This window comes from Neolamprologus brichardi, chromosome 16 (assembly GCF_056152115.1).
Source record: "Neolamprologus brichardi isolate AB-2024 chromosome 16, ASM5615211v1, whole genome shotgun sequence".
Taxonomy (NCBI): Eukaryota; Metazoa; Chordata; class Actinopteri; order Cichliformes; family Cichlidae; genus Neolamprologus; species Neolamprologus brichardi.
The window spans coordinates 34,920,553-34,934,451 of NC_142119.1; the positions used below are offsets into that span (position 1 = coordinate 34,920,553).

The 13,899-nt window shown below is 41.3% G+C and overlaps 1 protein-coding gene across 1 annotated transcript; it reads left to right on the top strand.

The window, feature by feature from the left end:
* The first annotated feature begins 3,283 nt into the window (after window positions 1-3,283).
* Window positions 3,284-8,722, top strand: LOC148098345 (uncharacterized). The gene is made up of 3 exons (XM_087830114.1): window positions 3,284-6,686; window positions 6,760-6,968; window positions 7,051-8,722. Exons 1-3 carry the CDS (start codon window positions 6,484-6,486, stop codon window positions 7,062-7,064), a joined length of 426 nt encoding a protein of 141 aa, XP_087686240.1. The 5' UTR covers window positions 3,284-6,483; the 3' UTR covers window positions 7,065-8,722.
* Window positions 8,723-13,899: the final 5,177 nt, after the last annotated feature.

Genomic DNA, 13,899 nt, shown 5'->3' on the forward strand with positions numbered 1-13,899 from the left:
TTGGCCTTTGTGCTTTTCAGTGTTGGAAAGACTTTCTCACACTGAGGTCTGCTTATTGTAAATATCTTGTACTTGTTTTTATATCTTTTAATGTCAAAGTTGGCCTTTGTGCTTCTTCAGTGTTGGAAAGACTCTTTCTCACACTGAGGTCTGCTTATTATAAATATCTTGTACTTGTTTGATCACCTTTTAATGTCAAAGTTGGCCTTTGTGCTTCTTCAGTGTTGGAAAGACTCTTTCTCACACTGAGGTCTGCTTATTATAAATATCGTGTTTTTGTTTTTACACCTTTTAATGTCAAAGTTGGCCTTTGTGCTTTTTCAGTGTTGGAAAGACTCTTTCTTGCACTGAGGTCTGCTTATTGTAAATATCTTGTACTTGTTTTTATATCTTTTAATGTCAAAGTTGGCCTTTGTGCTTTTCAGTGTTGGAAAGACTTTCTCACACTGAGGTCTGCTTATTGTAAATATCTTGTACTTGTTTTTATATCTTTTAATGTCAAAGTTGGCCTTTGTGCTTCTTCAGTGTTGGAAAGACTCTTTCTCACACTGAGGTCTGCTTATTATAAATATCTTGTACTTGTTTGATCACCTTTTAATGTCAAAGTTGGCCTCTGTGCTTTTTCAGTGTTGGAAAGACTCTTTCTCACACTGAGGTCTGCTTATTATAAATATCTTGTACTTGTTTTTACACCTTTTAATGTCAAAGTTGGCCTCTGTGCTTTTTCAGTGTTGGAAAGACTCTTTCTCACACTAAGGTCTGCTTATTATAAATATCTTGTACTTGTTTTTATATCTTTTAATGTCAAAGTTGGCCTTTGTGCTTTTTCAGTGTTGGAAAGACTCTTTCTCACACTAAGGTCTGCTTATTATAAATATCTTGTACTTGTTTTTATATCTTTTAATGTCAAAGTTGGCCTTTGTGCTTCTTCAGTGTTGGAAAGACTCTTTCTCACACTGAGGTCTGCTTATTATAAATATCTTGTACTTGTTTGATCACCTTTTAATGTCAAAGTTGGCCTCTGTGCTTTTTCAGTGTTGGAAAGACTCTTTCTCACACTGAGGTCTGCTTATTATAAATATCTTGTACTTGTTTTTACACCTTTTAATGTTAAAGTTGGCCTCTGTGCTTTTTCAGTGTTGGAAAGACTCTTTCTCACACTGAGGTCTGCTTATTGTAAATATCTTGTACTTGTTTTTATATCTTTTAATGTCAAAGTTGGCCTTTGTGCTTCTTCAGTGTTGGAAAGACTCTTTCTCACACTGAGGTCTGCTTATTGTAAATATCTTGTACTTGTTTTTATATCTTTTAATGTCAAAGTTGGCCTTTGTGCTTCTTCAGTGTTGGAAAGACTCTTTCTCACACTGAGGTCTGCTTATTGTAAATATCTTGTACTTGTTTTTACATCTTTTAATGTCAAAGTTGGCCTTTGTGCTTCTTCAGTGTTGGAAAGACTCTTTCTCACACTGAGGTCTGCTTATTGTAAATATCTTGTTCTTGTTTTTACACCTTTTAATGTCAAAGTTGGCCTTTGTGCTTTTTCAGTGTTGGAAAGACTCTTTCTCACACTGAGGTCTGCTTATTATAAATATCTTGTACTTGTTTTTACATCTTTTAATGTCAAAGTTGGCCTTTGTGCTTTTTCAGTGTTGGAAAGACTCTTTCTCACACTGAGGTCTGCTTATTGTAAATATCTTGTACTTGTTTTTATATCTTTTAATGTCAAAGTTGGCCTTTGTGCTTCTTCAGTGTTGGAAAGACTCTTTCTCACACTGAGGTCTGCTTATTGTAAATATCTTGTACTTGTTTTTATATCTTTTAATGTCAAAGTTGGCCTTTGTGCTTTTTCAGTGTTGGAAAGACTCTTTCTTGCACTGAGGTCTGCTTATTATAAATATCTTGTACTTGTTTTTACACCTTTTAATGTCAAAGTTGGCCTTTGTGCTTTTTCAGTGTTGGAAAGACTCTTTCTCACACTGAGGTCTGCTTATTGTAAATATCTTGTTTTTGTTTTTACACCTTTTAATGTCAAAGTTGGCCTTTGTGCTTTTTCAGTGTTGGAAAGACTCTTTCTCACACTGAGGTCTGCTTATTTTAAATATCTTGTTTTTGTTTTTACATCTTTTAATGTCAAAGTTGGCCTTTGTGCTTTTTAAGTGTTGGAAAGACTCTTTCTCACACTGAGGTCTGCTTATTGTAAATATCTTGTACTTATCTTATTTTTACACCTTTTAATGTCAAAGTTGGCCTTTGTGCTTTTTCAGTGTTGGAAAGACTCTTTCTTGCACTGAGGTCTGCTTATTGTAAATATCTTGTTCTTGTTTTTACACCTTTTAATGTCAAAGTTGGCCTTTGTGCTTTTTCAGTGTTGGAAAGACTCTTTCTTGCACTGAGGTCTGCTTATTGTAAATATCTTGTACTTATCTTATTTTTACACCTTTTAATGTCAACGTTGGCCTTTGTGCTTTTTCAGTGTTGGAAAGACTCTTTCTTGCACTGAGGTCTGCTTATTGTAAATATCTTGTTTTTGTTTTTACATCTTTTAATGTCAAAGTTGGCCTTTGTGCTTTTTAAGTGTTGGAAAGACTCTTTCTCACACTGAGGTCTGCTTATTGTAAATATCTTGTACTTGTTTTTATATCTTTTAATGTCAAAGTTGGCCTTTGTGCTTTTTAAGTGTTGGAAAGACTCTTTCTCACACTGAGGTCTGCTTATTGTAAATATCTTGTACTTGTTTTTATATCTTTTAATGTCAAAGTTGGCCTTTGTGCTTTTTAAGTGTTGGAAAGACTCTTTCTCACACTGAGGTCTGCTTATTGTAAATATCTTGTTTTTGTTTTTACATCTTTTAATGTCAAAGTTGGCCTTTGTGCTTTTTAAGTGTTGGAAAGACTCTTTCTCACACTGAGGTCTGCTTATTGTAAATATCTTGTACTTGTTTTTACACCTTTTAATGTCAAAGTTGGCCTTTGTGCTTTTTCAGTGTTGGAAAGACTCTTTCTCACACTGAGGTCTGCTTATTATAAATATTTTGTACTTGTTTTTACACCTTTTAATGTCAAAGTTGGCCTCTGTGCTTTTTAAGTGTTGGAAAGACTCTTTCTCACACTGAGGTCTGCTTATTGTAAATATCTTGTTTTTGTTTTTACATCTTTTAATGTCAAAGTTGGCCTTTGTGCTTTTTAAGTGTTGGAAAGACTCTTTCTCACACTGAGGTCTGCTTATTATAAATATTTTGTACTTGTTTTTACACCTTTTAATGTCAAAGTTGGCCTCTGTGCTTTTTAAGTGTTGGAAAGACTCTTTCTCACACTGAGGTCTGCTTATTGTAAATATCTTGTTTTTGTTTTTACACATTTTAATGTCAAAGTTGGCCTTTGTGCTTTTTCAGTGTTGGAAAGACTCTTTCTCACACTGAGGTCTGCTTATTGTAAATATCTAATAGCAGAGGAGTTTGCGTTATTTAAGCAGCCCTTTGCTGCCCAATTTGACCGGGCTAAAGCTATTATAAAAGCTACTGGGGTGTTTAGCTGCAGACGGGAAGCCATTTTCCGTTGTGCAAAACAAAAGGTTTAAACTATGATGAACGTGCTTGAGCAACGCTATGATATCCCGTTAGCGTCCACTTTAGTGGCAAGATCGTTCCAAGCATGTATGAGCAGTAAAAGATTTAAGTTGTGGCTGAACTGTCCCAGGCATCATATGTTGCCCAACTACTACAAATGGGTGGAGCTCCAGGGCCACGGAAAGCCACGTGACCACAGCGGAGTGCGATATAATGAGCGGTGTGTCTTATTGTAGGGTCTACCTTACAATATAAAGCGCCTTGCTGTTGTGATTTTGTGCTTTATATTTGGTAATTCTGAGGCCCCGCAGCCTCATAGCAGCAAGGGCTGCGTCTACACACCTGGTGAAGGTTTGGGGTGCCAGGGAGATGCCAAAGTGGAGGACATGGATCTCGAAGATCCGCCCCTCAAACCCGAATCTGTGGAAGCGGCAGTGCCCCTGACAGATAGGGATCTGGAAGTAGGCATTGTTACAGAATAAATATATATTCTTAGTGCTTATTTTCTGTTTATATTGTTTTAGAGAGGCCAGTGTAGTAAAACGCCACGTTGAGTTATAACGTGTGTGAAAGGACAGAGTTCTGTCTAAGACAGGAAACTCTGCACGCTTCGTGCATCGTTGCAAAGGAACAGGATGTAGACAGGAAGTGAAACTTGGTAGAGTGCAGAGCAGGAGTTGTTTTGATCGAAACGATGTGTGACCATGTGTGACGTATAACAGAACTATATTACACGCAGTTGGCTGGTAATGCTTTAGACCTGTTGATGCTTGCTAGCGTATGCAGCTCTCCTTTTCCGGAAATGTAGAATAAAGATGATTTTTGAGCTTTGACCACACTGAGTCGGGGTCTTTCTCTGTCAGTAAAAGAATATCAAAGAACTGGTTTTGATAGCATCCTTCAGATTGATCGTGGTAAATCAATCCCTTGCATTGATGGCCTGACGCACCCTGGGGACCGTCAGTATCCCAGGGTGCGAGGAGCAGCGGGGCTTTTCTCCCACTGCTTCCTGGTCCCCAAGTGGGACGGGGGTTTTCGTCCCATTCTGGACCTCTGAGGCATCAATTGTTATTTCAGGAAGCGGTGGGAGAAAAGCCCCGTTTGGCGGTCCCCAGTGTCTACCTCCTGTATGGCTCTCTTTGCCAGAAGTGTCACCAGTTCCTTCCGCTGCACCAGGGCCTGTCTGGGTCGCCCACAGAGGTGACGGTCGGGACGGTAGTTACAGGGAGTCTGCGGCAAAACTGCAGGCGATAACCCAAGTGTCCACCCCCAGGGCTGATCAAGCCACCCTGTGCTGCTCTGTAGATAGGGAGGGGGGCTGGGTGACCTGGCTCCAAGAGATGTCAGGAGGGAGGGGGCGGTGGAGGACGGCTGTGCCACGACCAAGGAGGGCGTCATACCCCGTACATATGGAATATGTAACGGCGTGGAGAGATAGTCTCGATATGATAGAGAACAACTTTTAGGGAATCTTAGTTTTATTTTTATCACCTTTTGCATTTTTGTTTCTGCCTGTAGTTATCTTTATAGTTTATTCCCTGAATTTTATTTAATCCTTTCTCCATTGTGGTTCCTGCTGTTCAGTCTTCAGAATTATTTAATGGATAAATACACATTTTGTCACAGATGCAGTAGCAAACGTGTGGAGTTTGTGAGAGTCAAACGCAGGTACTGGCTTGGGTGTGAGCAAACTTTATTTTCACGAGGTGAGGAGACAGACTGACGTGGCGATGGGAACAACAGGAACTACGAAAAACTTAAATTGGGAAAACCTACAAATGAATCAGAAACCGGAACTCACAGAATGACATGCAGGGAGAAACTTGTATACACACAGGAGCAATCCAGGAATGGGAGACCGGAGGGAAACACAGCACAAATCAGAGCTGACGAGACAAGGAGAAGCAAAACCAGACACACTCTACACAGGACAGGGACTATCTGTCAGGATCATTGACTGTAGAAAACATGGACGACGTGACCCCGCCTCCTACCATTGTGCAAAAATGAAGCCAAAATACCCCGCTTGTGGAGGCTGCCATCTTGCAAATTTGGAGCCAGAGTCTGCGCAGTAGTGACTTGAGGTGGAGCGACTGTGTAACGCTCCCGCCCACACACCCGCTGGACGTGACCGCAAACATGCCCCCCTACACTTTTTACGTAGCCCGGCTGCTCGAGTTTTTTTGCTGGTTTACCGCGACTGACGACTCGTTTAATTAAGGTAAATACAACCATGTCACTGTTATAAAAAAGACACACAGCTCATCATCTTATAGTTCTAAAATCACTCTGTTATTAATTCGTTAGTTAGATTAGCCGCTAGCATACGCACTGTGTTGGAGGCTTGTTGCTTGTTGCTCATCTTAGCTAGCTAGGTCTCAGGAGCTAGCTAAGGACAGTAGTTACGGATTAGCTTACAAACACGTTTAACTTACCGAAAAAGTGCAGCGGGGCCTCGGGTTCTTCTGTCGGGTAGTCCAGTTAACTGAAGAACACCTCAGGCTGTCAGGTTAAAACACTCGGTCGTGTTTTCGTAGAAACGCTGGCCCTCCTCTCAGAGCCTACGCTCTATCTGCTATTCCCGGACAGAGATACGCAAGTTTCTCCGTGACTGCAGCTGTCAGTCAAAGCTCTTATGATGACGTTTCACAACAATTTAACATCACCGCGGTAGGAATTAGAATCAAACTTATGGGAAAGGAGGAGACCCCTTGAACATCAATCAGCGTGATGAGAACTATTGAAAACAAAAGAAAGAATCTTTGGAAAAAAATTATCTGAGGAGAATTAATTTATTTTAGTCTGACCCCAGTCCCATCCGCTAACATGGAGGAGGCGGGGTTTATGACCTATACTGCAGCCACCAGGGGACGATAGAGACGTTTTGGCTTCATTTTTGGGGAACTGTCTCGTCGTCCATGTTTTCTACAGTCAATGGTCAGGATCTGGAGACTCGACTGGAAAATTCCATCAGGCACCTGAGTTCCTTGGTCTCCACCCCTGGGCGGAGCCATCATCCCTGCTGCAGTCCTGCACACCTGAGACTGATTCAGGGCAATCAGGTTGAGGATTTAAGGCCCCCTCAGACTCTCCCTCACCGCCAGTTTGTCAACGACCTCACGTTGGTATTGACTCTACGGCTTTTTACGCTCTTGCCACTTTTTCCTTGTTAACTTTGGTTTCATGCGCTTCAGATTCCCTGGACCTTCTTTGCTATCACCCTCAACCTCAGCTCTCCGTGGATCATCTTCATATTCAGGAAAAATACAAGGACCCTCGCCTGCCTGCCCTCCAGCCTCACTCACCACCTTGGACTCAGCAGAACTCAGGTGTACCAGCCTCTCCATGACTCCCCTGGACTATCGCTGCCTCTCCCTCAAAGCGAGCTTCACGCCGGTCACCAGTAAGCGCTATCAGTCAGTTTCACCTCTGCTTGGATACCCTTCACCTGCCGCCTTCTTAACCCTGTTCTCGTTTCTTCCCAGACGCAACCTGCTAGATCCCCGTTCTCCCCCACCGTCACACGGTTACATCGTTAGCGACACCCTGCCACATATTCACTTGTTGACTAAATAATAAACGCTGCAAAACCTTGAGCCGTCTCTGTTGTGGTCATCTGCTATCGGCCCGTGGCCATTGTGACACTATCAAAGTAAAATAGGAAATACAACAGGTATGCACAGACAACAGGGAGGGAACACAGAGACTTAACAACTATGAAATTTAATACAAACAGAAGACCATAATTCACAGAATAAACTTGACCAAAAAAACACAAAACTGGGTCAAATGCATCTAGAGACTTACGCAGAAGTTTGGTCAAATGTATATAAAAAAGCATATGGGCACACAGTGTGTGACGGTTGGATTGGTGCACTGCACCTAAATGTTTCATTTCAGCTCGGTGCCATATGTCTTCCCTGTGTCTACACATGGCGGATTGAAAAGGTTATTGTTATGAAGATTTTAAACAATGGGAAGAATTACAAACTATTCTACGGAATCTCCACTTCCTGGTGGAGCTTCATGGTGAGACATCTGAAGAGGAGTTTATGTAGGTATTGACAGGGAACCCAGACTGAAAATCTTTTGTTGGTTTGTTTGTTTCGTGTTGTTTACTGAGATTTATGAGGCTGTTATTGTCATCCAGGGAAGGACGGATGTTGTTTTGCTTTGCTGTGTTCTAATTTAAAGTGTGTTTATTTATTTTTGATATTGCATGTTTTGGTTGCATCTGTCAATTTGTCCTGGAGAGACTCCGCCCTTTTTCCCATTTTACTAATTGGACACACCTGAGAGGAAAAGGAGGGAGTGGTAATTTACAGAGAGTGCTCAGTGACACATAGGACTGGTGGAGTTTGGCGTTCAGGGGGCAGGAGGATACAGCACCAGCAAACAGGGATGCAGAGCGAGCGGTTCGACTGCTGCAGCAACAGGAGGCCAGATTACGCGTCTGCGGGAAATTAGAGGCGGCGGGGCGGGCTGGTGCCGATTGGCGGTTATAAAGAAGCGGCGGGCACAGTTGAGAGCTCTGCCCACCCGGGGTAAGTCTTTTATCTTGTCCCCTTTAATGAATGAAAGCTGCCTAAAAGAGTAGTGACTGCCGCTGCCTCCCTTTCTTTAGCGCACCGGGGCGCAGAACGTGGAGAGGAAGACGAGGACGCCGCCGGGTTTCCCTTCTGCACCGCTTCACTGGATTTAATTCTTCGTGACTCTTATACCGTGGCGGACGCCACTGGACTTTTAATGTTGTGTTTTATTGATTTTTATTGTGTTGTCCCCTGGCCAGGGTTGTTTTAATTCATTGTACATTTTTAACCGTTTAAATATAATAAATTATATTTTATTATACAGCTTTTAATTCGTGTGCTTTCCCTTGGCGGCTCCACTGCTCTGTCCGTTTGGAGGAAGGTTTCCCTCCTTTAAAAACACTGAAAAAAAACCCATCACCTTCGCTACATTATGAGCTGAGAACTTCAGTGTTAAATAAATCGCTTGGTGGTTACAAAGTATATTGAGCTGGATTTCGTTTAATGTTTAGAGTGGTCTGAAAGAGCTCAAGCATCCCTTGTGCATGGTTTGCAAAAGAAACTAGGGTTCATCTTATGTGTCTGCAGAGAAACCTGATTGGCACCCCCGAAGAGGCAGCTCATTGTCGAACCTCCTTGGCAAGCAAACGGGCACATAAAAAGGAGAATAGCAAGCAGTATTGACTGTAGTTATTGGTTTTGAATAAAACCAATTTTTTAAATTAAAAAAAAAGTTTTCTTTCTATTTGAATTATTTTATTATATTATCCCTCTGTTCAGCACTTTGGCCGACACTTGATGTCTTTTAAATGTACTATATAAATAAAGATGACTTGACTTGACTTGACTTGGTTACTGATAAGTGAAAATAGACGAGGAAAGTCGAGATCAAACGGCCTTCATCTGTCTCTTTGGTTTGTATCAGTTCGAGGTAACGGCATTTGGACTCAAGAAAGCAGCCGCTAACTTCCAGAGACTGATGGGAATATTTCTGGGGATTTGCAAGGGGATGACATTATCATCTACTCCACCGCTCTGGAACAGTATACTTCAGACATCCATGCTGTCCTGGATAAACTGCGTGAAGCTAAGTTAACTGTCAAAATGACAATTTTTTTGGACCTACCTTAGGTTTTTGGGACACACAGGCTGTATCCCAGTTCAGGGTCTGCAGCCTTAAAGGCCGCATTTTAAGGCCGATTACGTCACAGCAACGCGACGAAGGCTGTCCCAATTCAAAGGCTGCTCGAAATGCGGCTTGTCGCTACCCGATCCGTACCGGAAACCCGATCGGTACCCCGCATGCGCAAATCTTACGTTACTTCCTCTCTTTGCCAACATTGCGACATTCAATATATTCGAATGATACGGTTAGCGCCCAGTTAGCTCCTAGCATTTCTCAACAGCTCTGCCTCCTTTTCGACTACCGGGACATTTAAACAATGGATAATCCGTATCCGCAACAAATTTTTGCTTTTCTCCTCAACAGAGAGCGTCCCCCGATTGAACAACAGCGCCGTAAAATAAGAAGAATGGTGCCTAATGACAGAGTTAATAATACAGACTTTGTAATGTGTCACGTGAAGATTCAGCAGCCAGATGAAGTGTTTACTGGCAATTGACAGTGATAGCGGACATCATCATCACTCTCCTGATCTGTCACTATCTTTTTATTTTTTTGTTTTTCTCTACATTATATTAAATGTTTCATTATCGGAAACATTTTAAGAGATACTTGTTATTCTTAACAGATACTCTAACCTGTAACTATCGTAAAACACTTCGACCGGAAGTAGACACCTTTCGCACATGCGGGGTACCGATCGGGTTTCCGGTACGGATCGGGTAGTGACACGGCCCTCAAATGCGTCCTTCATTTTAAGGATGTGGCGGTGTAGACTTCGTGGCCCAACATATCCCAGAATGCATAGCGCAGCGGTGGGTGTGGATAATTTTGCCAAAAAAAACGGTGGATGAGGGGCGCCGAAGAGTAAACTTTAAGTAAGTACTGAATATTATGTCACTTATTTATGTGCAAATGTTTAATAACGAAGAACATTAAAACATTACTGTTGGCCACATGTCGGCAAAGTCATGTGACATTAGTGACGTTTGTACTAACTTGGTTTTAAAGCCTTTACTTTAAAATATACGCCGTTCAATAGCTGAGCTTAATCAGAGAATGATCAAAGCTCATGTAGAAACAAACAAACAAACAAAAGATTTTCTCCTTCATTTCTGTCAAACAAAGCTGTATGAAACGTTTCCAGCTGTTAGTATCATGGTTGCTAGGCAACCTGGGCAGCGCGACGGAGGCTAGACCGTCCCATTTCACAAGCCTCGCACTTCCGGCCTTAGCGGTCTTTGAGTACGCGGCCCTTGAGGATCGTTGAGGCTGCAGACCCTGAATTGGGACACAGCCGAAGTTTCTTCTTCAGGGGTGGAAGTGGATCCTGAACAATCCTGGAAAAAAAGATTTCCTTTATCCTTGAAACATAAAGTAGCTGCAGGTGTTCCTGGGAATGGCATGAGCAGTGTTGGGTAAGTTACTTTAAAAAAGTAATTAATTACTAATTACTTAATCAATATTGTATTTAAAATACTTATCTAATTACTGTGTCTGAAAAGTAACTTACTCAATAAGTACTAAATACTTTTTAAAATCCCTCCAAACCTTGAGTGGACAAACAATAGAAATTAAACTCTTTAAATAATAAATCATTTTTTAAAGACGGAGACTCTACAGTACAGAGTGGCAGCATCTCTTCCACAGTGTAGTCTGCAATCATTTTTTAAGCTCACCTTCAGACGCCTTCTGTGCTGCTGAAGTGAAATCAGGTTTTGCTGCTTAGCAGCAGTTGCTGCGGTGATATCCATGGATGATGAACAAGGATCACTCAGAAGTGTTCGTCTATGCTCTCGTGTCGGGCGCTTCAGTAGATTACTCCTGCTATTAACAGCAGCCCATAGTTTTTTCTCCCCAGGACATAGCTTACATATTACTGTAATGTTCTTGTCTACTTGTTTCAGAAAAGTGAAGAGACGGGAATATGTCCACGTCATAAAACAGCCACTCGCTTCAGCCGAGTCCGACATCTTCTGCTTTAGAATACGACTGTGCAGCAAACTGGCGCGAAATGACGCACAGCTGCACTACAGCAATGTTAAAGCAGCAGAGTTTACTTCTACGTTTAGAAGATAAATTATTGATATTCAGCTAGTTTAATTATTTTACAATGTAACGCAAGTACATTGTAAGTAACTGTAATTAAAATACTTAAAATGAACAGTAATCAGTTACTCTACTTTTTCACTGGAAAAGTAATTTAATTACAGTAACGCGTTACACCCAACACTGGGCATGAGTGGTACCAACAATTTCTGCCCCAGTTCTCACAGCTCACAGAACCACTGAATCCCAGAAGCATAAAGAAACTCCCAGGTGTTAAACTGTACCAGGGTTGGGGTTACCAGGTCACCCATCATTGTCTATGCAGGACCAGTGACGTAGTATTGGGTTCAGTGCTGGCTCAACCAATTCGACTCCAATACAGAACAAGAATGTCTTGCTGTCACCTGGTCCTTGGAAAAATTACCCTACTATCCAGAAGGTCGACATCTTACCATCGTCTCCCAAAATTTTTCTTTTGTCTGCATTTTTAAAACTCATAAACCCAGTACAAGGTTAATTTGTTGGGCTCTTTGCCACCAGGAGTTGTCTTTTACGGCGGAATACAAAAAAGGCAGGTTTAACACTATGCCATGACCATCATGACTGATCTTTCTAGAGCTTATATGGATGAGTCACAGAGCTATGGTACTCTGTTCCAAAAAAAACACTACCCTTCTGAAAATCACTGCTGAGGACATTTAGAAAACTCACCAGGAATATTTGTGTTGTCCAAAATCTATATGACAAAATTGTGGAAAAGAGTAAAATGAAAGAAAATTCTACCTCAAACATCATTCTTGTGGAAGATAAGGTTTACAACGTAGTTCAGCTACCCCATAAAACCCTACATCAAGTCCATGTTCCAGCTTTCCTCCATCAACAAGTATTTCATCACTTCGACAATAATCTGGTACAGTCCCAATCAAAAGTTTAAGACCACTTGAAAAATGGCATGAAAATCATATTTTGCATGGTTGGTTTTTAACAAGGTTCGAACTCGAGCTTCAACATGCAACAAGAAGAAATGTTAGTGATACAAAACATTTTTTTTTCAGCACTCAATTTATTGAAAACATCGCTTAAACTGAAACGGGCTGATAATGGATGGATTTCTTTAACCTTATAGCCAGTTTCAGTCATTTCCATAATGACCGAAACTGACACCACTGACTAACAATGGCCTGTAAGGTCATGATGATTATGACTATGAGTACCATACACAGAAAGCTGGGGGACGGCAGCAATCAGAGCATTGTTATCTGCTAAACATGTAATGTAACATATATTTGGACATGAACTTATTCTCCTGCTGCTAATTTCTTAAACATAATACAGAGAAATAAGTACTTAAAGTAAACATAATCTAAAACAACCATGAGGCCTCAATACCTTACTGCTTGCTATACATATCCACTGAAATCCATGTGAATGCCTTCGTTTCCTCCTTGCTGATATTGGAGAAGGTACATATTAGCGTACATCTTTCCCAATCTTACACTGCTGTGATTGTAGTCATTCCCCACCTCTCTGTGAATGGGACTCATAACCACAGGTGGGAAAAATGCAGACATTCTGTATTTAAGTAGAAGTACAGGTACCTGTGTTAAAAAAAATACTACAGTATTAGTTGAATTACTGAATTAACTTCTTTATGCAAGTAAAAGTGACAAAGTACCTAAACAGGAAAATGGGTACAGTCAGGGGTAAAAGTGAGATCTGCCGGGGGGGGGGGAAACTGTAGTCTTGTCACAACTAACAATAATTTCTAATGTGAGCTCTAGTAGGTTTTCTTTGTGTACACGCTGTAATCCGCTGACCTACTGCTCTTTGTGGATTTACACAAATGAATTTGCCAACATGTAGTTTCATGAGCCGGCTTGGCTGAGTTCCATTTTCTGCACTAACAGTAAACTTAATATTGTCTTTACAGAAGACTATAGTTGGTAAAAAAAAAGGTTGAATTCACATTTATTTTCACTGCTGTAAAAATAAAACAGCGTGATTCTAGCTGTTTGTTAGTGTGTAAAACAGCGGTCTCCAACCTTTTTTGCACCACGGACCGGTTTATGCCCGACAATATTTTCATGGACCGGCCTTTAAGGTGTCGCGGATAAATACAACAAAATAAAACTAGTACCGGTACCGAAAAAAAGAAGATTTATTCATAACACACGTGAAAAGACCCAGGAAAACCGAGTAAACGATAAAAACGATAACAAAATAACGCTGAAAACCGATAAAAACCCTGAAAACTATACATTTCACACCTGAGCCTCAACTCTCGCGGCCCGGTACCAAACGACTCACGGACCGGTACCGGTCCGAGGCCCGGGGGTTGGGGACCGCTGCTGTAAAACAAATCTGACTCCCAGAAAGCTCAAACTAAGGTGACCCAGCCCCCAAACAACTACAAACCTTTGTGGTTACCACAACACGCAGTGTTTTGTGCTTAATTACTAAGCAATTTAAACAACCTAATATATGTTAACAGGGTGAAAATAGTGTTTGCTGAAGGACGTACGTCTTCAGGCAGCTGCAAACGCGCTGACAAAGAGAATAAACAGAGACGTGTAAATATTTCCTGCCAGCAGGTGTCGCTCAAAGCGGGAAGTTTCCGTTTCGGTGTGATCACA